Below are 26,729 nucleotides of genomic sequence, written 5' to 3'. Positions count from 1 at the left end.
CCGGATGATTACGTCATGGTAGGTCACGTGATCTGGGGTTGCGCGTGGTGCAGGAGAGTGTCGTGCAGGTCGGACGGTTTGAGTGTATGGTGAGTTGGGGAGGAGACGTTTGCGTCGAATATTTTAGAGTATGGAAATGTTGTGTGTCATTTGAGTGTTTGTCTGTCTGTCACCAACTGTCTGTTTGATTGTCTGTTTATCTGTTTGTCTAGTCTGTTTGTCTGTCTGTCTCTCTGTCTCTCTGTCTGTCTGTCTGTCTGTCCGTCTGTTTATCTGTCTGATTGTCTGTCTGTCTGTCTGTCTGTTTATCTGTCTGATTGTCTGTCTGTCTGTCTATCCGTCTGTCTGTCTGTCTGTCTATCCATCTGTCTGTCTGTCTCTCTGTTTGTCTGTCTGTCTGTCCGTCTGTCTGTCTGTTAAATAACATTTATTTCAAACATACATCTATAATACAATGTTAGCAAGGTAACTATATAAAGTTCTGTAACTACGAGAGTTTACTAGAACTAGATTTTAAAAACAAACAAACATGTAACACTTAAAAGAGAACAATGCAGACTACCCTGAGCCAACTTAGTGGCTGAAAAACTCGGTAGAGCAATCTACAGTACAGTCAATGTCATTTGTCAGAGCTGAGATTTTTCTCATGATGACCTTTGCGTTGCACTTCTGAAGTTGAGTTGAGAATCTCTTTCTCCAGATGTCCAGAAACTCAGCAGCGTTAGGTCGACTGAGTTCATCACGTGACTTCTTGGCTAGCCTTTCCAGAAAGTTTTTTTTTCATCTCACCCCATTGTCCAAAATGTTCTATAACTAAGAGAATGAAACTGACTGTTGATCCACCTGGTAGATTTTCCTTTGCATATTTTGCCTTCTTCCTCTCGTCTCTTCTTTCTGCAGCAGCACCATCTGACTCAGATGACCTTGGAAAAATATCAGAGCTCCAAGGGTGTGCCAGAGCTATATCCAGGTCAACGTTGCAACCCTTGGGGTCAAATGCCACAATGTCTGGTTTATCATTTGAATTTGAATAGCGATGTCGTGGCTCTCTTCGGTGGTGCACATTTAGCTCTCGAAGACAGTCAGAGCAAGTTGATGCTATGGCTTCATGTGACCCAACTGACCCACCACCAGATTTACATGTTAACAGATGGTATCTACTGCCATCTAGGGTGGCTCCACAGTTACAGGTGGTCTGTCTGTCTGTCTGTCTGTCTGTCTGTCTTTCTGTCTGTCTGTCTATCTGTCTGATTGTCTGTCTGTCTGTCTGTCTGTCTGTCTGTCTGTTTGTTTGTCAAAATACATATATTTCATATACTATAGCTACGACAAAAATTTGTCTGTCTGTCTGGCTGTCTGTTTGTCTCTCTACTTGTTGTCAGTTTGTCTGTCTGCTTGTTTGTCTGTCTGTCTGTCTGTCTGTGTGTCTGTCTGTGTGTCTGTCTATGTGTCTGTCTATGTGTCTGTCTATGTGTCTGTTTCTGTTTGTCAGTTTTCATGTTGTTTGCTTGTATATCTTCATGTTCATAACCTTTGTTTGGTCTTTCTACCATCTGTACGTTTTGACATCAGATATTATGAATCTTCTACCGCGTACTGTCCACGACTTTAAAACCCACAACTATTGGGACGATTTCTTTCGACGACGAGGTGCCGATGACACTTTTGAATGGTACGGTGAATACTCAGACATTTGTGGGATTCTCCACAAATACGCTCGTCCGCAGCACAACATACTTGTTGTTGGTTGTGGAAGCTCGGGTCTCAGTGAGACTCTTTATGATGTCGGTTATCGTTCAGTCACAAATATTGACATCTCTGAAGTCGTTATCCAACAGATGGTCGATAGGAATGTACACAAGAGACCTGATATGACGTTTGTAAAGATGGACGTTGCAAAGATGGATTTTTCTGATGCATGTTATGACGTTGCTATTGATAAAGGGACTTTAGATGCTTTGTGTGTTGACGAGAGTGAAGAAGTTGTGACAAATGTGGTCGCCATGTTTGATGAGATTGGACGAGTACTGAAGGCTGGAGGGAGATACGTTTGTGTTTCGTTGTGTCAGGAACACGTGATGAAGAGATTGATTGATGCGTTTGCAGAGAAAGGTGGATGGTTTGTGAGAGTTCACAAGGTGGTTGTTGTTAGTGGGAGGAACGAGGAGCATCATGGGCTGCCGGTGTTTGCATTTGTTATGACGAAAGCAAAACCAGGATTGGCAGTGAAGGTTTAGCTACACTTGTTTGTCTCAGTGTTTGATGATTTGTTTGTTTGTTTGTTTATTTGTCTGTGTATCTGTCTGTTTGTCAGTCTGTTTGTCTGTTTGTTTGTCTGTTTGTTTGTTCATTTATTTGTTTGTTTGTCTGTCTGTTTGTTTGTATTTTGTTTGCGTATGTGTTGGTTTGTCTAGCTATTTGTGTGTGACTTGGTGTTTATAGATTTAGCAGTATGTTCTCCATGTTTGCAGGTTTTAGAAGTCTGTCTTGACGGTTGTGACCGAGTGATTCGTGTAGACTCGGCTGAACAGTTTCAGGAAGAGATTAAGTCCGTACAACAATATGCAATGCTCAGACAATACATGCAGCAGTCAGTATATCAAACCTTTGTGTGAGTTTTTATTACACTGTTTGTGTGTGTGTGTGTGTGTGTGTGTGTGTAGGTATCATCCTGGTGAAGAATTTCAGATGACATTCTGGTGTAATCGAGAAGATTCTATTGATGATCCTCGTTATACCGTCATAATTGTAGATAGCATCACTAATTCGAGTCAGAATGGAAAATATGCGGCCTTTATTGTACCACAAGGAAGGTGTGTGCTTGTAGTCTAATACTGAAGGATGCATACCTTTGTACAATAGTCTAGTGTATTGTGAGATGCATCCCTCCAATATAATAGTCTAATGTATTGTGAGATGCATCCCTCCAATACAATAGTCTAGTGTATTGTGAGCTGCATCCCTCTAATACAATAGTCTAGTGTATTGTGAGATGCATCCCTCCAATACAATAGTCTAGTGTATTGTGAGATGCATCCCTCCAATACAATAGTCTAGTGTATTGTGAGATGCATCCCTCTAATACAATAGTCTAGTGTATTGTGAGATGCATCCCTCCAATACAATAGTCTAGTGTATTGTGAGATGCATCCCTCTAATACAATAGTCTAGTGTATTGTGAGATGCATACCTCGAATACAATAGTCTAGTGTATTGTGAGATGCATCCCTCCAATACAATAGTCTAGTGTATTGTGAAATGCATCGCTCCAATACAATAGTCCCACAACTTTGGAAAACTGGTGTCATACGTCTCTTTGCCAAGGCTGCTGCATCCAAAGATTCCCTACGATCCTTCTTTATTTAGACCTATTGCCTTAACTCCGTGTATTGGCAAGATGTACACCTCTATGCTTAAGGATCGATGGTGCCAATTTATGCTGGAAAATAAATTCTTCGATACATCAATTCAGAAGGCTTTTCTCCCTGGTATATGTGGCACAGAGGAACATTAGTACAAGTTAAGGTCAGCTATTGCTGATGCTAAAATAAGTCGACACACCTTATCAATATGTTGGCTGGACTTTGCCAATGCCTATGGTTCTGTTGCACATTGGCTCATTTTACAATGCTTTAGACTCTATCATGCTCCAGATCATCTACTGTCCGTCATCACCAACATATATTCAAACCTTCCGCTACAAGTTTCCACTGTGAAGTGGGTAACATCCATGTTGCCCTGCAATATTGGAGTGCTCCAAGGTGACCCATTTTCGGTCATTGTTTTAAACACCGTCATAAACACGGTCGTCATGATGTTGAAGACTCAGCCTTTTGGTTACACGTTTAGTGGTTCATCTCACAAGATCAATGCTCTTCTGTTCGCTGATGACGTTACCTTAGTATCAAAGTCGCCTTCTGATTTACAGCGCTTGTGTAATATTGTGTCTGACTGGTGCCATTGGTCCCATCTGACCATTAAAATGTCCAAATGCAGCTGTTTAGGTCTGAGTTTTAAACCCAAATTCCATCTTCGTGATCCTTCGGTTTCAATTTCTAATGAGTCTGTTTCCTTTCTTGGTTCTGAGTTGTTCATTTTCCTTGGAATGCCAATCAATGGAAACTTGTCTGATGATAATTTCAAATCTTCTCTAATAAGCAAGGTAAAGACTTTGATGCAGAAATTGGATAATTGCCCTGTTAGTTGCCGGTGGAAACTAAAATTATACCAAAATGGAATCTTCCCAAGATTGTCGTGGTACCTGTCTCTACTTCCTCTTTCACCAAGCTGGCTGTAATCTGAATTAGATAGAATTGTTACATCTTACCTCAAGAAATGGTGTAAACTTTGTCGCTCGGCCCGTACTGCCATCTTCTACCTCCTCCCACAAAATGCTGGTCTTGGCTTACCCCATTTGTCTACGTCTTCCATCTCCCTCCAATCTTCAAAATCTGCTTGGCTCTTATCCTCACATGACAACTGTGTCCGCTCTTTGGCCACCAGACAAGTATATAATAAATCATATAGCAACAGATTTTCTGCTTTTAGAGAAGCAGCAAAGTCACTATCTGAGGCACCAGATGCTTCTGCTGGAAAATTGAGTGACATCACCAAATCAAGAATAAAGGAGAAACATTAAAAACAACTTCTTGCCAGAACTCAAACTCTACATGTTCAGTGCTCCATCTTCCGTCTGGAAAACTGTGCATCTGATGTCTGGGCAAATGTTGTCTCTTGTCTTCCCGATAATCAACTTTCTTTTGTCCTCAACGCCGTTTCTGATGCCCTCCCTTCAAATGCTAATCTTGTCGTATGGAGTAAACGTTCTTGTGATAAATGTCCTCTATGTCATCAACGTCAAACCCTTCTTCATGTTCTCAATAATTGCTCAGTCCTCTTACAATGTCATCATTACAATCAACGTCATGACTCTGTTCTCAGTCTTCTCTATAATGCGGCTATTAACCATCTACCACATCAATTCAACATCTTTGCTGATTTAAAAGACTGTGAAGTAAAATTTCCATCTGACATCATTTCTACTGCACAAAGGCCTGACATGTTGATTTGGAATAATCATATGCTAAAATTTATGTCATAGAACTAACAATCCCTTTCGAAACAAACTTTTTGATGCAAACAAAAGAAAATCTGAACGGTATACAGACTTCATCATGACCATCAAATCAAAAGGCTTCACCTGTAACCAACTCAACATTCAAATAGGATCTAGAGGCTTTATTGATACACCAAGTCTTCTCCCCTCCCTTGATATCATCTCTATTCCTCCACGCCATCAACGTCAACTATTGTCATCAATCATAAAAGTGACAATTGAAGAATCTTTTAAAATATGGTTAGCCATCAACAATATATAGTTCTGTTTATCGTAGTTTAGTTATTTTAGTCATAAGTTACTTGTTAAAGCTTTGACTACTACTTTTTTGGTGCCGCATTATTGTTAAGTGCGATGGTCAGGTAGTGGTGAGTTGCTCCTCATTTATCAAATAAATAAGTTTAAACGTGTATTGTGAGATGCATCCCTCTAATACAATAGTCTAGTGTATTGTGAGATGCATCTCTCCAATACAAAGTCTAGTGTATTGTGAGATGCATCCCTCCAATACAATAGTCTAGTGTATTGTGAGATGCATCCCTCTAATATGATAGTCTAGTGTATTGTGAGATGCATCATTCCAATATATATATATATATATATATATATATATATATATATATATATATATATATATATATATATATATATATATATATATATGTTAATGCATGGTAGGGAGATGATATCCAGTTTATTGACCGAGGTCTTGAGGGACTTCCCGAGATAGTTAGCCGAGGAGAAGTTGAGGCTAATTATCGAGGAGAAAGCCTCGAAAAGACCGAGATCAATAAACTGGATATCGTTGACCCTACCATGCATTAACCTATTTGTTGCATGTTTAACATCCTACTGTAATTAGAGTTCATAGATTATTCAAGTTGAATTAGAGTGGTTGTGTATTGCAATGACTGCTAAAGTTTTATGTCGAACAGCCACATTTTGACAGCTGTGAAGTGTTGTTGACGTGCACGTCAGTCAGCCCCATAAGGCCACGTGCACAGAAGTATTAGTACAGTACAGTATCCACGTGTTTTGCCAACATGATGTCGATCAGAAAGAAGACCGTAATAATGACCAGGATGACAACGACAGATAAGACGCATTGGTTTCAAAAAGCATGCCACTAGTATTAGCCAGCTTGACGGCAGATTTGCTGCAAAGACAGTACAGCAAGTGTACAATTTGCAAGAACACAACTGCCTGCAACAGTTGGGTGATACAAATATTTGAAGCATGGAGAAGTAATCGAAACAAGGATGCTCCACAAGAAGAGCAGGTACCGACAGACAGACTTTCTCTCAATGAAGAATTCACAACTAGATGCAGCCAAACCACAGACGGATTGTCAAAAGTCTGTTACATTTACGTTGAGCACGATCCAAAATCATAATGGTGGACTACGTGATTTACGGCATCCAAACAAAAAAGTCACAAGGTAAACTATAGTCAATCTCCAACATGACTCTGTAAGGTAATAGCATTTTGTGGTTTGTGGTTTATCAGATACGCTAATGAAGAAGCTGGTGACCGTTGCCACGTAAAATTTTGGATCTCTATATCTAAGTAAGTTGCCAGCAGGATTTTCTCGAGAAGCCTTCTATTATAAACCTTTGTTATCTACACCTTCATTTGGTCTTTGGTATTCAAAGCAAGTAATCGGTCGTAACACTTTGGCTACAATGATGAAAGTGATGACAGCTGAAGCTGGTCTTTCAGTTCGAACCAACCACGCTCTTCGAGCTACTAGTGCGACAAGGCTGTTTCAAGCGGGAGTTCCTGAATATGTCATTCAAGGCAGAACCGGCCACAAAACCCTGCAAGCACTGAGACAATACCAAGAGCCATCTGAATTGCAGCAAATGGCAGCGTGCAAAGTTTTGGATAATGGCCATGCACACACAGATTACTCTGACGCAAAAATCAAGGAGTCGGGAGAGACACGAAGTAGTCCAGGTTGAACAGCCGTCTGAAACGGAAAGAGAGAATCCATTTGTCATTTCCGACTGCGTCTTTACAAACTGTAGTACTGTGAACATTATTATTGGTAAAGAATAATCTTGCAATCTAAAATAGCTATGCCCATGTATTGATTGCTAGTTGGTTTTTGTTTTTGATATTTTTTTGTTTTAAGTTAGTTGTGTTTTATGTCAGTAGGCAGTATATAGATATTGACCGGTCAATAAACGTATATTGACCGGTAAATACAACCTGCGGTTGGGTTGCTATGGTAGGAGTGTAATATAACGAGAAAAAGAATCCTAGCAACGGCAGAATAAACACTCAAACATGCAACAAAATAGTCTTAATGTATTGTGAGATGCATCTCTTCTATACAATAGTATGACTATGTAATACATCTATTGTAAATGTTTATAAAATTTTAGAGAGAACGAGTGGCTGTTTGCATCACCAGAAGGTCGTTCTCAGTTGACCGTTAGTTCTGGGTTTCAGCGATTGGCAATTGCATCATTGCATCGTGGACAGACGTATGAAAGTTTACAGGCAGTGAAGGAAGAACTGTCAGGTAGTGTGATGGAGCTTGCACCATTAGAACTTCCACCAAAGCAAAGGGTGAGAACTACGTAGATAGTTAGAATTACATTCTTTTTGAGTTGTCAATCAAACTGTCTGAATGTACAGACAGACGGACAGACGGATGGACGGACACACAGACAGATGCACAGACAGACAGACAGACAGACAGACAGACAGGCAGGCAGACAGATAGACAGACAGACACGCAGACAAACAGACAGACAAGACAGACAGACAGACAGACAGGCAGACGGACAAACAAACAAACAGACAGACAGGATTATCAGGCAGACAGGCAGTTGGACGCACAGTCTTAGTGTAAAAGCAACATTCCGGATGCTAGTTAGGCTAACCTTCATCACGTTATTTCTCTGTTCCCAAGGTGTTGTTTCTATCTGTTGGTGATGACGTTGGGCAAAGAACCGTCATCTTCAATGGCATTTCTGACTTTAGCGGAAAGTTTGTTATAGAAGACGTGACACAAGAGGACAAGACACTTAGTCGGCGACTCATCTTTCTCAGCAATCCGAACGTCGTCCAGTCAGAAGCAAGACTGATAGTACCAGGTATTTTGATATCAATTAAGTCAGTCAATACATTGCACAAGTACCTTAATTTATTTGCTTCAATTTTTATAAAAATTTATTTCAATTTTTAGAAATTAATATTAATGTTTCTATTAAATTTATAATTAATTTATTAAATAAATTATTTTTGTGCATTATAGTTTTTATTTAATTTTTTGAAATATTTTATGTTTCTGCATATTAATTAATAAATTTATATTATAATAAAAGTTAATATTAAATTTAATATAAATAAAAATATAATATTGGTATAATTTTTAAATAATTTATGAAATAATTTGTGAAATAAATTATGTTGCTGCATTATTTTCCTTAAATTATTTGGATATACTCTAACTATAAATAGAATAAATATATAAATAAGAAATGGTAATATTAATTTTTAAATTAATTTATTAAATAATTTATTTTATAATTTTTTATTTAAATTATTAGAAATACTCTAACTATAAATAGAATAAATATATAAATAAAAAATGTTGATATTAATTTTAAATTATTTTATTAAATAATTTATTTTGTAATTTTTTATTTAATTTTTTAGAAATACTCTCAATATAAATAAAATAAATATATAAATAAAAAATGTTGATATTCATTTTTTTAAATTATTTTATTAAATAATTTATTTTATAATTTTTTATTTAATTTTTTAGAAATACTGTCAATATAAATAAAATAAATACATAAATAAAAAATTTTGATATTAATTTTTATTAATTTATTAAATAATTTATTTTGTAATTTTTTATTAAATTTTTAGAAATACTCTAACTTTAAATAAAATAAATATATAAATAAAATATGTTGATATTAATTTTTTTATTAATTTATTAAATAATTTATTCAGACACTTAAAGTATTTCTAAAAATTTAAAATGCAGCAACATAAATTATTTAATAAATTTAAATGAAACAGCCGATTTTGTTTGTTGATAACTGGCATTTTCCAGCTTTGCCAGGGAAGGGAAGAAAGAAGAAAGGGAAGAAGAAAACCTCAAGCGTGAAGGAACGTGCAAAAGTTGATATCAATTACTTATCATGTACACACCATAAGCACATCATTTCCGGTTTGGCTTGGTTGAGAGACTTCGGTCAGAGAGGCAGTACGTTGTTTATCGCATGTTTTGATTTGTCTGTATTATGTTTGTCCTGTTTTGTAGATCGTGTTTCACTACTGGTTGTTGGATTGGGAGGTGGGAGTCTCGTCTCGTTTATTGATCGACATTTGATTGTAGTGAGTTGTTTGACGTGTCTGTGTGGTTTGCTATCCGTACACATTTATTGTATATGGTCATCCTCTTCAGTCTTTCTGCTTTGATTTTTGTTCGACGATTAATTTTGTATTTTTTCAATAGCAGCAATGTGATACACTAGGCAGGACTGTGATATGATATAGTCTGCCCACTTGTTTGTATGTTGTTTATCTGTCAGTTTGTTTGTGTGTTTCTATTTGTTTGTTTGTTATTTGTTTTTTTGTCTGTTTGTTGTTTGTTTGTTTGTTTGTTTGTGTGTGTGTGTTTATTTGTTTGTTTGTTTGTGTGTTTGTTTGTTTGTTTATTTGCGTGTTTGTGTGTTTGTTTATTGTTTGTTTGTTTGTGTTTATTTGTTTGTTTGTTTGTCTGTCTGTTTGTTTGTCTGTCTGTCTGTTTGTTTGACTGTGTGTTTGTTTGTTTGTTTGTTTGTGTGTGTGTGTTTGTTGTTTGTTTTGTTATTTGTGTGTTTGTTTGTTTGGTTGTGTGTGTTTATTTGTTTGTTTGTCTGTCTGTCATTTGTTTGTGTGTTTGTTTGTTTATTTATTTTTTTATCTGTCTATTTGTGTTTGTGTGTTTATAGTTGTTTGTCAGTTGGTCAGTTTGTTTGTTTGTTTAGTTATTTGTGTGTTTGTCTGTTGTTGGTTTGTTTGTTTCTTTGCTTGTTTGTTTGTTTGTCTGTTTGTGTGTTTGTTTATGTGTTTGTTTGTATGGTTGTTTGCATATTTGTGTTTGTCTGTCTATTTGTGTTTGTGTGTTTATAGTTGTTTGTCAATTGGTTTGTTTGTTTAGTTTGTTTTGTTATTTGTGTGTTTGTTTGTTTGTTTGTTTGTTAGTTTGTTTGTTTATTTGTGTTTGTCTGTCTATTTGTGTTTGTGTGTTTATAGTTGTTTGTCAATTGGTCGATTTGTTTGTTTGTTTAGTTATTTGTGTGTTTGTTTGTTTGTCTGTTTGTTTGTCTGTTTGTTTGTTTGTCTGTTTGTTTGTTTGTCTGTTTGTTTGTTTGTCTGTTTGTTTGTGTCTTTGTTTGTTTGTATGTTTGTTCATGTATTTGTTTGTTTGTATTTGTCAGTTTGCATTCTTTATTAATTACTGTTTGTTAACCTTTATGTACAGGTTTCTATTACCGTTGTGGAAATAGATCCCAGCATGTTGGATGTTGCAACGAACTGGTTTGGTTTCTCACCGAGCAGTCGAACGAAAGTCGTCATTGAGGATGGACTCAAGTATCTGGAAACTATGGCTTCATCTGGTACAATGAAAATAATCTAGAGAAACACAAACAAACAAATAGACAGACGGACAGACAGACAGACAGACAGACATTTGTGTTGTATGTATATTTCAATGTTGAAAAATATGTATTGACAGACAGACAGACAGACAAACAGATAGACAGACAGACAGACAGACAGACAGACAGACAGGCAGGCAGACAGACAGACAGACAGACAGACAGACAGACAGACAGGCAGACAGAGAGACAGACAGAGAGACAGTTGTATTGTATGTATATTTCAATGTTGAAAAATATCTGTATTTGACAGACAGACGGGCGGGCGGGCGGGCGGGTGGGCGGGCGGGCATGAATTAATTGACAAACGGACACACAGGAACACAGACAAACATCAGACGTACTCTTGATTTGCTTGATTTTGAGATGATAGTGCAGACGTTGTAACTTGACTTACTTTTGTGCATATGTGTGTAGGTCCAAAGTTTGATGCTGTGGTGTTTGATGTCGACTCCAAAGACAAGTCGCTTGGTGTTAGTTGCCCACCGCTTGCGTTTTTTAATGCGGATGTGTTGGAGAATGTCCAAGCTTTGCTGAAGCCAGGGGGTTTGTTAGATTTATGAAGTCTTTTATATTTGTCTGTATGCTTGTCTGTCTGTTTGTTTGTTTGTCTGTTTGTTTGTTTGTCTGTTTCTCTGTCTGTTTGTCTGTTGGTTTGTTTGTTTGTTTCTCTGTCTGTTTGTCTGTTGGTTTGTTTGTCTGTTTGTTTGCCTGTTTGTTTGTCTGTTTGTTTGTCTGTTTGTCTGTCTGTTTGTTTGTTTGTCCATTTGTTTGTTTGTTTGTTTGTCGGTCTGTTTGTCTGTCTGTTTATTTGCCTGTCTGTCTGTCTGTTTGTTTGTCTGTTTGTTTGTCCATTTGTTTGTTTGTCTGTTTGTTGATGTGTTTGTCTGTCTGTCATTGTTCATTAGTTTGTTTGTCTGTTTGTTTGTCTGTTTGTTTGTCTGTGTTTGCATTTGTCTTCTTGTCTGTTTGTTGTCCATTTGTTTGTTTGTGTTTGTTTCTTTGTTTGTGTGTCCGTCTGTCTGTCTGTCTGTCTCTCTGTCTCTCTGTCTGTCTATCTGTCTGTCTGTTTGTCTGTCCCTCTGTCTATCTGTCTGTTTGTCTGTCCCTCTGTCTGTCTGTCTGTCTGTCCGTCCGTCCGTCCGTCCGTCTGTCTGTCTGTCTGTCCGTCCGTCCGTCCGTCTGTCTGTCCATCTGTCTGTCTCTTACTCAGTTTGTATGCCAGTGTGCCAGTTGTTTTCATCTAACCATCTGTCAGCCTCCTACTCTGTTACCATCTCTTTACTATTAGGCATTTTCATATTGAATCTCGTCTGCCGTGATGTCACCTTTAAACATCAAGCCTACGAGAACATCACCGCCACAGGCTTTCACACAATCCTCAGTCTCCCAGTATTGGGAGAAGTCAATGAGGTAGTCGTAGCCCTCACCACCGACCCCTCCACAGGCTTGGAAATGGAAAACAAACCAGCCGAAGCATCAAAAGATAGCGACGATAAAGAACATTTGAAAATACCCGACTGGGTTGTAGACAATGTGAAATGCATTGACAGAATGATCAGAGATGGTCGTGGTAAGAGAGACGAATCGAGCAGTGAAGGCAACTCGTTAGACATTGCGATTGACTTGTCGGCTCCATTAGAGAGACTGAAGTTAGCGACAACGTCGGCGACAACATGAAATATTAGATGTTGTATTGCTCTGGTAGTTTGTATTGCAGATGATTCAGTGCATGACGTAAATGGTAATAATGACGTACACATGGTAATATGTTAACAATTTATTCATTTGTCGTGATGGTTCAATGCAGGGAGTTGAGAGTAGGGAGAATAGGAGGAGAGATGAGAATGGGTGAAGAAAGTTGGAATAAAATTTTGACAGACAGACAGACAACTACACATTTACAGGCAGACAAACAGACAGACAAACAGACAGACAGACAGACAGACAGACAGATAGACAGACAGACAGACAGACAGACAGACAGACAGACACCCAGTTTTTCAGCTACTAATTTGGCTTCAGGTGGTTTGCATTGTTCCCTTAGATGTTTGTTTTTGAAATGTAGTTCTAGTGAACTCCTGTAGTTGCAGAACTTTACATAGTTACCTTGCTAGCATTGTATTATAGATGTATGTTTGAAATAAATGTTATTTGACAGACAGACGGACAGACAGACAGACAGACAGAATCAAGTTTATTGTCAACAATCTTCACTACTACAAACAGTTATTGTTAAAATGAAATGTTCTACTTGTAGTCCAAGACTATTGCTAATGAGTAAAACACTGAATGTCTCTATCTACTCCCAAGACGACTAGAGACAGTCCAACTGCCAGACGAAGGCGGACGCATCGCTCAGAGAGAGGGAAATAGTGCGTACACAACCCTGACAAGCAGCAGACGCCACCAGAAGTCACAGAAGAGAACAGAAACGAAGAGATGACAAATGGAGACAATCCAACTGCCAGACAAAGATGGACGCATCGCTCAGAGAGAGGAAAATAGTGCGTACACAACCCTGACGAACAGCAGATGCCACCAGCCACAGGAGGGAGCTGATTTGAAGAAGGAATGACGGATAGAGGCAATCCAACTGCCAGACGAAGGCGGACGCATCGCTCAGAGAGAGGAAAATAGTGCGTGCACAACCCTGACGAACAGCAGACGCCACCAGAAGCCACAGAAAGAAACAGGAACGAAGAGACGACAAATGGAGACAATCCAACTGCCAGACAAAGGCGGACGCATCGCTCAGAGAGAGGAAAATAGTGCGTACACAACCATGACAAACAGCAGACGTCACCGAGAGCCACAGGCAGGAACAGGAACAACGAAACGACGACCAGAGACAATCCAACTGCCAGACGAAGGCGGACGCGCAGCTCAGAGAGCGGGAAATGGTGCGTACACAACCCCCACGAACAGCAGACACCAAGAGACGCCGCATGAAGCGCAGACGAAGAAAAAAGGACAGAACTCTGGTAGACAGCGGACAGCCAGAACAAAACGGTAATCAGAAACGCGGACACAAACGACGACGGAAGGGGCCCCCGATGGGCAACAATGTTCGTTAGGACGGTAGCAGCCGAAGCTGCACACGTCAACTTGAGACTTCTTCTTCCTTGGCGCTCTGTTGGAATACTTCTCAGAAGAAACAAAGGAGACACCACCTCTACCAACATCCGGGACAGACAGACAGACAGACAGACAGACAAGTCAAGGATGTAGAATTCTGGGCACACTTATAGGAAGCTCATCGTACATCATCGAATCTTGCTCTGATGTTGCACAATCAGGATCTAATTTGTGTGGTAAGCTGTTGCAGCTGCAAGACCCCCAGTGTGGCATGCTCTTGCTGAGACACTGTCATGTTACTCGGATGAACTTCCTATCACGAACTGTTCCACCTAGACTTTTGGAGTCCGCTGCAGCCATCCATGACACACTGACAAGATCAACGTTCACCAATCTCTTGGGTAGAGGCAATCTACCAGACAGGCAGTGGCTTCAAGCAACTTTACCAGTACGACATGGAGGATTTGGTCTCACGGCTTTAACATCTACAGCATCATTTGCATTTCTGTCTAGTTGGGTCTCAACCCTGCATACAATAGCAAAACGAATTCCTGATGCTGAGAGATTGCTTGATGAATTTCAGAATTCACATCATTCAAATAGTTCCATCAGCAGAGATTTGTGCAATGTTTTGCCTCAAAACAAAACTCTCGTAGAAGTTATCAACGACAGGAAGCAACTACAACACAAGCTGACTGAGGAATACATGAAATCTCTGTCAAATGGTTTTATTCAGAATTCATCTTCGACTAGAGACCAATCTCGAATGAAGTCCTTGCAAGGCAAAGATGCAGCTAGGAGCGTGGCTCCTGACAGTACCATCATCATCATGGCATGCATTATCTCCGTGCAATTTCCGCTTGGCATCCTTGATGAGACTGGGATGCCAAATGCCTTTGGCTTCTGGTCAGTGTGACTGTGGGAAAGAATTAGACTCAGATGGATACCACCTAATAACATGTAAGACTGGGGGCGGCCCGGTAATCAGCCATAACAACATGGTTTCAGCATGGTCAGACTGTTTGAGTCAACTGCAATTACATCACGTAAAAGAACGCAGAGGAAGGTATGTCAATTCTGAAGACAGATCAGACATAGTCGTATTCGATTCGGCATCGGGGATGGATCTTGAATAGGATATTGCTCTAGCGCATCCCTGGAGCAATGAAATAGAAGGTTTATCAGCTACAACTCAGAGAGCAGCGGTAACCAGAAGAGAAAATCTGAAGATCAAAAAGTACGACTAGGAGCTCTTGCCTGGAGGTTTTCGACCAACATTTGTGTCTATAATCTTCAAACATTTTGGCTGTTGAGGAGAGAAAGCTGAAGACTATTTGAAGAAACTGTCACAGCTATCAAGAGACGAAGACGGAGAGCCAAATGCATCAACCTTCAAGTCATACTGGAGATCTGTGTTTTCTGTGTGTCTACAAGGATCAAATGCTAGAGTGATTGACAGAAAAATAAAGAATATTGTTTCAAGAGACAGCAACATAAACATAAATAGTTGTAGGTAGAACCAAGCCCTATTGGCTTGGGTAGTATTTAGTTGCTTTGCTTAGATGGTGTATGTTATACCTTGTAAGTTTGGGGTTCGACACAGTAGGCTCAGTACTCGACACAGTGTTATATTTGCAGCCTAAACTAGCCAACACTCAAGTAAGTCAATAACAAGCTAGGCACGCGTACTACGTACTACTCTATGTGTATATAGTTAGTGTCAGATGTCACTACACTACACTCCTTCCACCTTAGCTAAATCTACCTGTATCGCGCAGGTTTCTGTCGATTTTGACGTTGTGGGTATCTTGCTCTTGGGATCCCGGTGTCTCTGGTGACGTTGTCATGGTTTCCTCTTCCACTGGTACTGGTACCACAGCGGTTGGACGGGTGGTTGTCACTGGAGTGTGTGCTCTCTGACTATCAACTACAACAGGTGTTCCCGCATTCGTAGGTCTTACGGGTACTGATTGGTCCCGCGTTGTGGCATCCGACGGTGTCAGCGTTGGTACTAGCACGTCGTGTTCTGGACCACTCTCGATGAACTCGTCGGGTATGCTCCGAGGATCTCGGGTTAGTAAATGTTCTACATGAACATATCGCGGCTGTCCGTAGACATCAACCAGATAGTTGACTGGCCCTAGCCTTTGTAGGATCGTCCCACATAACCACTTCCCACATCCGTCACGTCTAGGGTTTAAAACACTGATGGTGTCTCCCGGGCTCATATTACGAACTTGCTCTGTCGCTAGATCGTAATGGTCTCGATGTTCCTCTCGAAGAGTCTTCCCTGACTCCGGCCTCAGGAACGAAAGTCTCGTCCTGAGCTCCTTCTTCATTAGTAACTCAGCGGGTGTTTTGCCCGTAGTGCAGTTTGGCGTAGTTCGACACCGCAAGAGAAAAATTGATAGTTGGTGACTAACTGTGCGGCTTGACGGCTTGGTCTTCAAGCTTTTCTTAACTTCCTGCACTAGGCGTTCCGCCTGTCCGTTTGAAGAAGGGTGATAGGGTGGTGTAAGCTGGTGCTTAATTCTGTTCGCCTTCATAAATTCTTGAAACTGCTGTGACGTAAATTGTGGGCCGTTGTCGGTTACTAACCTCTCGGGTAACCCATGGCAGGCAAATGTTCTCCGGAATGCTTCCATGGTTTGTGTTGAGGTCCCATGAGTTCCCAACTCGTGCACTTCTGACCACTTTGAGAACGCGTCAACGATCACTAAATATTGTTTTCCACCGACTTCCCCAAAGTCCGCGTGTAGCCGGCTCCATGGTGCATCAGGGTAAATCCACGGGTGGGAATGAGTTTGCATTGGTCTATGTCTGGTGTCTTGACACGCTTGACATGCCCTAACGGTATCTTCGATATCCTTGTCAAGACAAGGCCACCAGACAAACCCTCTTGCTATGGCCTTCATGCGGCTAGCTCTAATGTGGTCTTCGTGGAGCTCGTTCAGTACCTTATTCCGTAATGTGTGTGGAATAATAACTCGACTACCCCACAATAGACAGTCTTCAATGATAGTCAACTGGTCGGCTCTTCGCTGATACGGCTGTAATTCGGTCTCACCGTGTTTCGTCCATTCGCTAAGTGCATGTTCATACACTCGTTTCAGTACAGGGTCCTTCTTGGTCTCCTTGGCCACGTCTTCCGCTGTTACGGATAACATCTCACAATAATCAATTTGGTACAACTGTTCATCGTGGTCAATCACATTTACAGCTATCGGCAATCGGGACAACATGTCCGCTTCTGCATTTGTAACTCCTGGCACGTATCCGAGCTGATAGTTGTACGAACTTAATATCAACGCTCAACGCTGGAGTCAGGCGGCAGCAAGTGATGGTACTCCTTCCTTGGGTCCGAATATCTTGACCAACGGGTGGTGATCAGTTACTAACGTAAATGATCTACCAACTAAGTACTTGTGAAAATAGCGGACGCCAAATATGAGGGCTAAACATTCACGATCAATCTGGGCATAATTCTGCGCAGTTGGTGACAGTGTTCGAGAGGCGAAAGCCACAGGTTGCTCGCTTCCGTCGTTCATTACGTGTGAGAGACAAGCTCCGATACCGTAAGGTGATGCGTCACACTTCACTTTTACACGTTTCTCTAGGTCATAGTGAGTAAGAAAACCTGAATTCAACAGTTTCTTCTTTGATGCTTTGAAAGCCCTTCGTTGTTCCACTTGCCATGTCCACTGCCGATTCTTCTTCAGTAAGTCATGCAGTGGCTGTAAAATCGTCGAGAGATTGGGCAAAAATCTGTTATAATAATTGAGAAGACCAAGGTAGGCCTTCAGCTGGGTCACATTCGACGGTTCCGGTGCGTCGCGTATTGCTGTCAGTTTGCTTTCGGGCGGTCTCAGTCCTTGGCTGTCAATGACGTGCCCTAAGTACTTTACTCGTGTCTGGCGAAATTCGCATTTCTCTCTTTTGAGTCGCAGACCGAGGTCTCTCAATCTTCTCAGAACCATACGTAGACGGTCATCGTGCTCTTCTGCTGTTTTCCCCACGATCAAAATGTCGTCTAAAAACAGCCTACTCCGGAAATTCCCGTTAGGATTCCGTCCATTGCACGTTGCCATATAGCTGGCGCAGAACTGATTCCGAATGGCATACGAGTATGCAAAGAGGCCTTTTGACGTATTGATAGTCAAGTACTTTTGGCTCTGAGGTGATACTTTCATTCATAGGTAAGCCTGTTTCATGTCTAGCTTTGAGAAGTATCTACCCCCAGCTAACGTGGCAAATAGGTCCTGTGGATTTGGCAACGGGTATGTATTCATCTCCAAATACGGGTTGACTGTCACTTTGTAGTCACCGCAGATCCTTAGAGATCCATCTCCCCGTCTTACAACGACTATGGGTGCTGCCCAATCACTATGATCTACCGGTTTCAATATCCCTTCATTCTGACGTCTGCCCAATTCCTCCTCTACCTTCTTCTGTAAAGCGTATGGCACGGGTCTTGGTCTGTGAAATCGAGGAATTGCACCCTTCTGTAGCGTGATATTCGCTTGGTATCCGCGAAATGTTCCCATGTCTGATTGGAATAACTCACCAAATTCAGAAATCACGTCAGGTGGGTTGTCTTGCACCATAAACAGAGACTGCCAGTCTAAATTTATCGACTGGAGCCAATTCCTTCCCAATACTGGGGGCTTCGAAGGTGCATGAACGACCAACATCCGTCCCATTGTGTGTTGATCACCTTATCGAACTGGCACGGTTGCCTCGCCCACTACGCGTATCGGTTGACCACTGTATGATCGCAGTGCAATCTTACTTTTCTGTAACTGTACATGCTTCAAATACTGACTGTAAACATGGCGCGGTAGCACGGTCACAGATGCTCCAGTATCCACATCTAACTCTAGGTCACGCCCCGCCACTTCTAATGTTACTTTAGGACAGCCCTTAGTATCCGACAACGTGTGAATAGTACTCACCTCCGCTTCCTCTATGTGGTGCATTCTTTGTCCGCCTTTCGCATGCCTTGGGAGCGTTTCCTTTTCGTTTTGCTTTTTCTTGCGACATGCCTTTGCGATGTGGCCTTTTACGTTGCAAAACCTGCACGTATACGTTCGGAATCTGCACTTGTCAGAAGTGTGTCCTCGCCCATCGCATCGCTGACATTCGTTGTGATTGGCTACTGCTGCTTTTGAGACTAAACATCGTCTCCTTGTGACCCCGTGGTGTCTCACCACGTGATGACTGCTCTCACGTCTTGCAGATTCGTACGGCTGAGCCATCGAAATTGCTTTATCGAGTCCCAGCTCGGACTCGGCCAACATTTTCTGTTGCGCCGCTTCGAAGTAAAGCCCGCAGACAAACTGATCTCTCAGGGCTATATTGAGATAGTCCCGGAAGTCGCATTTTTTTGACAAGCGTCGTAGTTCCGCAAGGTAGGAGGCAACGTTTTCGCCTTCCTTCTGGACTCGCTTATAAAATCGGAATCTTTCTGCGATGACGATGGTCTTGGGTTCGCAGTGGTTCTTCATGAGTTCAGTTGGTTCATCAAGCGTCTTGTCCTGCGGCTTCTCCGGTCTCGTTAGGTTGCATAACAGCCTGTATGTCGTTGCACCAACCGTAGTTAAGAATATTGCCCGCTGCTTGTCGTTGTCAGCTACGTCGTTTGCGGTGCAATACAACTTAAATCGGTCGACATATTCGTCTACGCTGTCTGTTCCAGCTTGAAACTCAGCCAGTTTTCCTAGGACTCTTGACTGCGCCATATCCTCGTCGCCAATGTTATACCTTGTAAGTTCGGGGTTCGACACAGTAGGCTCAGTACTCGACAGTGTTATATTTGCAGCCTAAACTAGCCAACACTCAAGTAAGTCAATAACAAGCTAGGCACGCGTACTACGTACTACTCTATGTGTATATAGTTTGTTTCAGATGTCACTACACTACAGTGTATAATAGTTCAATGTTTGAAAATATATGTATTAACAGACAGACAGACAGACAGACAGACAGACAGACAGACAGACAGACAGACAGACAGACAGACAGACAGAAGTCTGTCTTCATTGACTGGAGTCAACAGAAGTGACTTTTATGCCACTCAGTTCTTTAGCCACTAGCTGACACTGAGCTAGGGCTTTGCACGTAATTTAGCTGCTTTTAGAGTTTCTAGAGTTTTTAGAGCTATTAGCTCCTTCAAGTTTTGTTTTTGAATTTAGTTTAGTTCATGAACATTGATAGTAGTTGGATAGCATCTATAGTTTTTGCATTGCGGAAATGTATCATAGATAAAATGTTCAAATAAATGTGTTTGACAGACAGACAGACAGACAGACAGACAGACAGACAGACAGACAGACAGACAGACAGACAGACAGACAGACACCCAATTTTTCAGCTACTAAGTTGGCTTCGGGTAGTTTGAGTTGTTCTCCTAGATGTTTGTTTTTGAAATGTAGTTCTAGTGAACTCTTGTAGTTCGGAACTTACATTGTTACCTTGCTAGCATTGTATTATAGATGTATGTTTGAGATAAAGGTTATTTGACAGACAGACAGACAACTACACCTTCTAGAGACAGACAAGACTCCTTGCTGTATGGTGCTATCCAAGGGGATATATAAAATATATTATAAAGGCTCCTTCTGGATTAATTAATTAATTAATTATTTGAAGCGGATCCTTATTTTTACGATACTTTACACTGGTAAATCAATGCCCTGCGTGTGTATTTGGCATGGCCGGACCACTTTCTAAAAACGGAACTTTTGCCTGGAGGGTATACCTCCGGGCATTAGCAAATACTTCCGGGCATTAGCAATACTTTAGGGAGAGATAAGAATTAGTAAATTGTTGCCACTGTCTGTTACGTATCAGGCATTGGAGGTCATCAAGTTGCTAGTGCGCATGTTTAATAGTAATTTCCGTTAATGAATTAATTTTAGTCTGAGAACTGCTTAGCGTGCGCTAGTTAACCACACATCCGGCCAGATGTTGATCCAATATCGATCTCATCTTGCCGGAAGTCTGCGGGAAATCGCATACTAGGTGCGTTCTAGAAGGCTGAGTCGTAGAATTCGTTCAAGTGGCTGAGTCATGATTACATCACAGAATTCGAAGATCTCACGCGCGCTAATCATGTGAACACCTACTTAGTAAGAGAGAAGAATGGATGGTAAGGGAGAGGTCGTTGAAGCCCAGAAGCCCGTGATTTTACAACAGCCACTCGCTCAGCAGCCTTATTACCCTCAAACCCAACAGCCACTCGGTCAGCAGCCTTATTACCCTCAAACCCAACAGCCACTTGCCTATCCAAGCGGTCAACAGCCTCCGATGATGCAACAAGCTCCTCCGGGCGCGCGTCCGCCCATCTCTCTCATGCCTCCGCCGCTTGCAATCGAGGGCATTCCGCCGGGTCTCGAGTATCTCGCGCAAGTCGACCAGCTCCTCATCCACCAACTCGTAGAAATCTTGGAAAGTAAGTTACACACGCACATGCACACGCACACTCACACGCACACACACGCACGCACACACACACACACACACACACACACACACACACACACACACACACACACACACACACACACACACACATCGGGCACTCTGACCCCGTGCGTGTTTCGTTTCTCTGATGTAGTTTTTTGTTTTGATTAATTGGGCAGTGCTGACGGGTTTCGAGACGGAGAATAAGTATGTTATTAAGAACACGATGGGACAGCAGGTCTACTTCGCAGCGGAGAGTAAGTTTTGTGTGTAACAGACGTTCGTGAGTTGAGCTGTTGCAGACACGCTGGTGTGATTTATGGCACGCGCAACGTGACGAACTGCACAACGGAATTGTAGAAAAATATACTGGAATCGTTTACAGTTGAATTGTGTGTATAAAATATGCTGGAATTCAGAGGCGTACACACGTACGCACGCACACACACACACACACACACACACACACACACACACACACACACACACAAACACACACACACACAGCCCGTGGACCAATTGCGAAAAAGGCTTCAGAAAATGCCGCCCGTGCACCCCTTGGCAAACCAATTTTTGGCACTTGTAGCTTGCAGTATGACTTTAGATGTTTGAAAATATCTATGTTTGGCGAGACAGATCGAGTCTGATCACCTAGAAAAATACCGTTTTGTAAATTAGCCGCACAACAATGAACTGGGACCGAGAGGCCTAATGTGCGTTACACTATACTCAGCAAATCGCTTACGTTTTGCAGGTTTCTGCTACCTGTAGGTTACTGTGAAGCATCCGACACGTTACCTCTTGCAATTACGTGATAAATACCGCTGTAGAAACTCTAATTTGTTCCAAGACGTGACGTAAACAGGATGTGAGGAGGTGTACTTTGACAGTTGCACCTGTAGTACTGCACAGATGTACACAAATATGGTACAGTGTAGTGCAGTTTGCGTAGTTTCAGTAAACCTTACCAATTACATGATGCAGTTGAAACTCCTTAATTAATTAACTTCTATGACGCTGCAACCAGGAGAACAGCTAGATGCAGGTACAGAGTGCAAGCTAGCCTAGACTACACTGCACTGGCATACTAGAACTCTAGTAAAACCGTTTAGTTTGTGTAGTGTCAGTGAACGGTACTGATTAGGTGATGTAATTGAAACTACAGCTTCTCTATATACAAAGACACTCTACAAGAACAGATCAGATCAGACCGCGATCGAGAGCTAGCTAACTAGTGCTTACTCTGAAGACGTGATTTTTTTAATTTGCTTCTCGTCCAATGGAAACGGAAACAGACCAAGAAGACAACGACCCAGAGTATGTACGATCTCCAAGGAAGCGTAGGAAACAGAGGTGTCTATCTAGAAATGTTGATACTTGTGTTGTTGAAACTCCAGCAGCATCTGCAAATTGCGGTAATAATCCTCAGTTGGACAGATCGCAAAAAAAGAACAAGCAAACGTTTTGATGTTCAATTTCAAACAGATCCCAGCCTGTGCATTATCTGCCAGAAAGAAAACGAGGTCGAGCAAAGAGAGACAGCGAAGACAGACGTTGTACTGAAAAGCTGACAACTTGCACAAGTCTTCATGGTACACTACGCAATGCTGCAACTTTACGAGATGACCAGCGACTGCTGGTATACCTTGTAGGTGGCGATGATGTAGCTGCAGAAGTGAAATACCATAGGAGTTGCTACCAACGATACACAAATAGGAAAGATCTAGAAAACTAATAGACACCGAAGAAGAGCAATCTAGTCCATATGAGACTGCCTTCAAGAATTTGTTGCAAGAGATTCAAGGTCCACTACGTAGAGGTGAACGGCTTGTCACTATGCCTGCTATGTGTTACCGATTTAATCGGTTATTGGTGGAGCAGGGATTAAGCAATCCACAATATCGTACAGAGAAATTGAAACGCTGCTTGCGAACACACTTTGGTGAAGAAGTTGTTTTTTATCAAAAGGAAGGCTAGGAAAACTGTGCGTTTTGTACAGTGCTCACTTGCCTCTGATTCGTGTATCTGAACTGCTTCAAGAACTTCTGGATGAGGCTACTGGCACTGATACTGATGATTCAAGTGAATACCCTGGAGATGACATATATCATGGCGAGCCTGAACAAGTTGAGCAATGGTGTACTGCTGCCGAAATGGACACTATTATAGATGCAGACCAATCATTTGCCAGTGAAGCAAATACTGAGGGTACTGTCGCTTTGTTTCACACTGCAACAATGATTCGCACTGATCTTAAAGTCATTAAGGACCCTATGCCTTGGCCACCAACGCCAGTTGACGTGTGCTCTGATAATGTCATTGTTCCAGCATCGTTATACAACTTACTGTCTTGGATCATCACTGGAGACGAAGATATTCCTCCCAAAGGAGAAACAGTTACAGTGAAGAGTGCTGATGATCATCGATGAATATTATCAATAGCTCAAGACATTTTGTTCTGTACGAGATGGGGTCGTGTTAAGCTTCCAAGGCATGTTGCATTACCGATGGCAATATATCATGTCACTCGCAGCACACAATTGGTATCACTGTTGAATGGGTTTGGTCATGGAGTTTCAGCAAGTCAGCTCTTGGAAATCGATACTGCATTGGCTCAACATGAATTAGACAGAAGTGGAGAGGTGGTCTTGCCAGCTAATATTGACAAGAATGTGAGTGCTGTGTTTTGCTTTGATAATTTTGATCTTTGTGAGGAGACTTGTACAGGTGCTAACACCACCCATTGCACTAATGGCATCGTAATTCAACGCTTGCTTGCAGCATCTTTACAGTCATTTTTTCAAGTTGGTGATTATAAACGGCAAACACGCGGCGACAAGCGATCTGTCACTGTGCCCATAGCCAGTGAAACACAACCTTACTTTACAAGTTCTCGCTTTGGTCCACCTCGATTGACAGCCGATATGACTTTATTGCAACATGCAGAAATTGCAGATTGTGTTAAAACAGCATCTGCTCTAGATTTTATGTGGTTGGCACTGCGGTTGCCATCTGATGTATCGCCTCTCTTTGGTATGGGTGAAGGCTTGCGCGTTCCAAGTTGGACTCCATTCAACAGTATTTACCATCGAGAACATCCTTGTCAGCAAAGTGTTATCGGGTACTGTCCAGTTATCAACGCTCCACCCACAGACATTGCAACAGTCCACAATGTACTACAATATGCTGCTGCTATGGCAAAAAAGTTACCACAGCAAGACGTTGTTGTCGTTTTCGATCAAGCTATTTATGCCAAGGCTCAGGAAATTTTATGGAAAGAGTGCCCACACTGTCCAACGTTGTTGCTCGTATGGGAGGATTCCACACATCAATGACATTTTTAGCTATTCTTGGCAAGTGTTTTGGAGATGCTGGGCTTAGGGATATTTTATTTGAAACAGGAATTGTAAGTGTGGGATCAGGAGACGGTGTCCTTAATGGCAAGCACTATAACCGGGCTATTCGGGCACACAAGACAGTTGCTGAAGTTTTGTTTCGTGTTCACTGATTACAGTTTGAGGAACATATAAAGAACACTCAACTTGATCTGCTAGTTTTCAAGGAGCTAATGAATGAGGTTCGTACGCAATTATCACCGACATCAATTGCTTCCGTTCTTTCTAATGACAAATTTAAGGCAATCGAGTTGTGTTACCGTCAATTTTGTTCCGTAAGTGTATCCCCAACAGCTTCACTCTGGATGTCATACATAGACATGGTATTCCTACTGGTAAGATTTGTTCGTGCAACACGTGAGCTCAATGGGATTTGCATCTGCAGTGTATTTGTGAAATCTTGCCGTTGACTTTTGCATATGATCGTGTCAACTATGCTCGTTATTTGTCAGTTTACTATTATGAGATGAGCTGTTTTCCAGTAACTCATCCAGATGCATATAACCAGATGCAACGTGGTGAGTTTGCAGTACAAAGGTCGGACCGTTCCTTTTCACAAGTTGCCGTTGATCATGCTATAGAGCAGAGCATAAACCGAGACATGAAGACTAGTGGAGGTGTTATTGGCATTAGTCAGCTAACTGGGGCTGTGCATCGGTGGATTCTAAGTGCCCACCATCGATCAGCGTTTACACGCCAGTGTAGACAACTAGCTGCTTGTTCTTCCAAAGAAACTGATGATGCACTTGATGCAAATTTGGCAAGTCAACAACTGTCAGCAGAATCATGTAGAGACGAAAATGATGTTAAGATTGTGAATGCGTTTCTTGACTGCTAGGAGTTAATCTGTTTGCTGATAAATCAGATGATTTTGTCGGTCTTTGCTCTGGAGTAACCGCTCCCTGTGAAGTATAAGATGATCTCTTATTGGCTTGCAGCAAGGGCGAGGCAAAACGACCCAATTCTTTCAACAACGTTTGCTTAGCGATGACGTAGACTTTTTTGGCGTCTTAGAGAAACTAAAGTTGAAAACGTTTACGACTGTGCTGCATCCACCAAAAGCAAAAGCATTCGTTCAGTGGTACCTCGGTCCGACAGATCATTGTTTTCACGACTGATAGTTGTAAGTCAGACAAGATCATTAAAGCTTGAAGAGGTGTTCTGCTTTGAACTTAGCGCTCTTTCATGGTCACTAGCTACTGTTGATGGAGGGCTTCAAAAGACAGCCAAGTCCAAGATGATACCTTCACTGGAAAAATACGTCACTCCTGTACAATTTCCATTAAATGCTACAGTACAAGCTACCACTCCTTCCGGAACAACTTACGCTCATCTTGCTCTTCAGCTCTTTACTTGCATTACCCAAGGTACTCATACTGGAAATCGGATTGACTTCGTGATTGATTGTTATCCGAATTTATCAATCAAAAATTGGGAGAGAAATTGCCGCACATCATTTGTCACGCCTGCTGTGATCCAAATACAGCATCGTCACCAGAAGCTTCCTCGTGACTGGAAAAGGTTCTTGGCAGCTGCAGCAAATAAAATTGCTCTTGTTGATTTTCTGTTTAAGGAATGGCAGCTCCCAAAATACGTGCGTCTCCTTAATGGCAAGTGTGTATTTGTGTGTCACGGCAGCAATTGCTCAAGGTTTACTACAAACGATGCTGTGACGGTCACTGAACAATTGATTCCAGCACTTTCGTGCAGTGCAGAAGAAGCGGACACTCGAATGTTTTTGCACGCCAACCATGCAGCAAACATGGGAGCATCTCGCATTGTCATCTGTTCACCAGATAGCGACGTTTTAGTGATAGGCTGCTCTGTCGCACATCAGATCCCGGCAGAGATAATATGGCAGACAGGTACAAGAAATCGGAGGCGCTACATCAGCATGACAGCTATTGCTTGTTCACTACGAGAAGATGTGTGTAAAGCACTTCCGGGATTGCATGCCTTTACTGGATGCGACAGCACTAGTGCTTTCTTCTGCCAGGGAAAAAGCAC

General features: G+C 41.6%; 6 protein-coding genes across 7 annotated transcripts in view; 3 read left to right on the top strand and 3 right to left on the bottom strand.

Moving 5' to 3' along the window:
• Window positions 1-27: 27 nt before the first annotated feature.
• On the top strand, window positions 28-12,648 carry LOC134187774 (eEF1A lysine and N-terminal methyltransferase-like). 2 transcript variants are annotated; one of them, XM_062655925.1, is made up of 11 exons: window positions 28-89; window positions 1,573-2,231; window positions 2,472-2,590; window positions 2,664-2,813; window positions 7,504-7,690; window positions 8,037-8,220; window positions 9,195-9,347; window positions 9,405-9,478; window positions 10,611-10,746; window positions 11,206-11,334; window positions 12,080-12,648. In XM_062655925.1, exons 2-11 carry the CDS (start codon window positions 1,578-1,580, stop codon window positions 12,466-12,468), a joined length of 2,175 nt encoding a protein of 724 aa, XP_062511909.1. In that variant the 5' UTR covers window positions 28-89; window positions 1,573-1,577; the 3' UTR covers window positions 12,469-12,648. The 2 variants fall into 2 exon arrangements, with proteins under 2 accessions (XP_062511909.1, XP_062511908.1); XM_062655924.1 differs by having other exon boundaries at window positions 33-128.
• Window positions 12,649-12,974: 326 nt separating this feature from the next.
• LOC134187869 (uncharacterized) lies at window positions 12,975-13,973 on the bottom strand. The gene has a single exon (XM_062656036.1). It carries the CDS (start codon window positions 13,971-13,973, stop codon window positions 13,062-13,064), a length of 912 nt encoding a protein of 303 aa, XP_062512020.1. The 3' UTR covers window positions 12,975-13,061.
• Window positions 13,974-14,137: 164 nt separating this feature from the next.
• Window positions 14,138-15,485, top strand: LOC134187872 (uncharacterized). The gene has a single exon (XM_062656038.1). The coding sequence runs from the start codon at window positions 14,138-14,140 to the stop codon at window positions 14,780-14,782; it is 645 nt and encodes a 214-aa protein (XP_062512022.1). The 3' UTR covers window positions 14,783-15,485.
• Window positions 15,486-15,583: 98 nt separating this feature from the next.
• On the bottom strand, window positions 15,584-16,592 carry LOC134187871 (uncharacterized protein K02A2.6-like). The gene has a single exon (XM_062656037.1). The coding sequence runs from the start codon at window positions 16,509-16,511 to the stop codon at window positions 15,618-15,620; it is 894 nt and encodes a 297-aa protein (XP_062512021.1). The 5' UTR covers window positions 16,512-16,592; the 3' UTR covers window positions 15,584-15,617.
• Window positions 16,593-18,056: 1,464 nt separating this feature from the next.
• On the bottom strand, window positions 18,057-18,557 carry LOC134188240 (uncharacterized protein K02A2.6-like). The gene has a single exon (XM_062656438.1). It carries the CDS (start codon window positions 18,555-18,557, stop codon window positions 18,057-18,059), a length of 501 nt encoding a protein of 166 aa, XP_062512422.1.
• A 2,322-nt stretch (window positions 18,558-20,879) lies between these two features.
• The window catches only part of LOC134187732 (phospholipid scramblase 1-like), a 12,768-nt gene continuing 6,918 nt past the window's right edge, over window positions 20,880-26,729 (top strand). The window contains exons 1-2 of the mRNA XM_062655882.1: window positions 20,880-21,316; window positions 21,507-21,584. Of these exons, the coding sequence (XP_062511866.1) occupies window positions 21,007-21,316; window positions 21,507-21,584 (388 nt within the window). The 5' untranslated portion in view covers window positions 20,880-21,006. The remainder of the gene's footprint in view (window positions 21,317-21,506; window positions 21,585-26,729) is intronic.

The sequence above is a fragment of the Corticium candelabrum genome, chromosome 12 (genome assembly GCF_963422355.1).
Source record: "Corticium candelabrum chromosome 12, ooCorCand1.1, whole genome shotgun sequence".
NCBI classification, from domain to species: domain Eukaryota; kingdom Metazoa; phylum Porifera; class Homoscleromorpha; order Homosclerophorida; family Plakinidae; genus Corticium; species Corticium candelabrum.
This window is presented reverse-complemented; position numbering and strand designations above follow the sequence as displayed.

Excerpts from the sequence above, each read along its gene's own strand:
- LOC134187774 (XM_062655925.1), top strand. The coding sequence starts at position 1,578 with ATGAATCTTCTACCGCGTACTGTCCACGACTTTAAAACCCACAACTAT. Across the intron at positions 8,221-9,194 it reads AGCAAGACTGATAGTACCAG|CTTTGCCAGGGAAGGGAAGA; the intron begins GTATTTTGATAT and ends GGCATTTTCCAG. Across the intron at positions 9,348-9,404 it reads AGACTTCGGTCAGAGAGGCA|ATCGTGTTTCACTACTGGTT; the intron begins GTACGTTGTTTA and ends CCTGTTTTGTAG.
- LOC134187869 (XM_062656036.1), bottom strand. The coding sequence starts at position 13,973 with ATGTTGGTAGAGGTGGTGTCTCCTTTGTTTCTTCTGAGAAGTATTCCA.
- LOC134187872 (XM_062656038.1), top strand. The coding sequence starts at position 14,138 with ATGCTCTTGCTGAGACACTGTCATGTTACTCGGATGAACTTCCTATCA.
- LOC134187871 (XM_062656037.1), bottom strand. The coding sequence starts at position 16,511 with ATGGAAGCATTCCGGAGAACATTTGCCTGCCATGGGTTACCCGAGAGG.
- LOC134188240 (XM_062656438.1), bottom strand. The coding sequence starts at position 18,557 with ATGTTGGTCGTTCATGCACCTTCGAAGCCCCCAGTATTGGGAAGGAAT.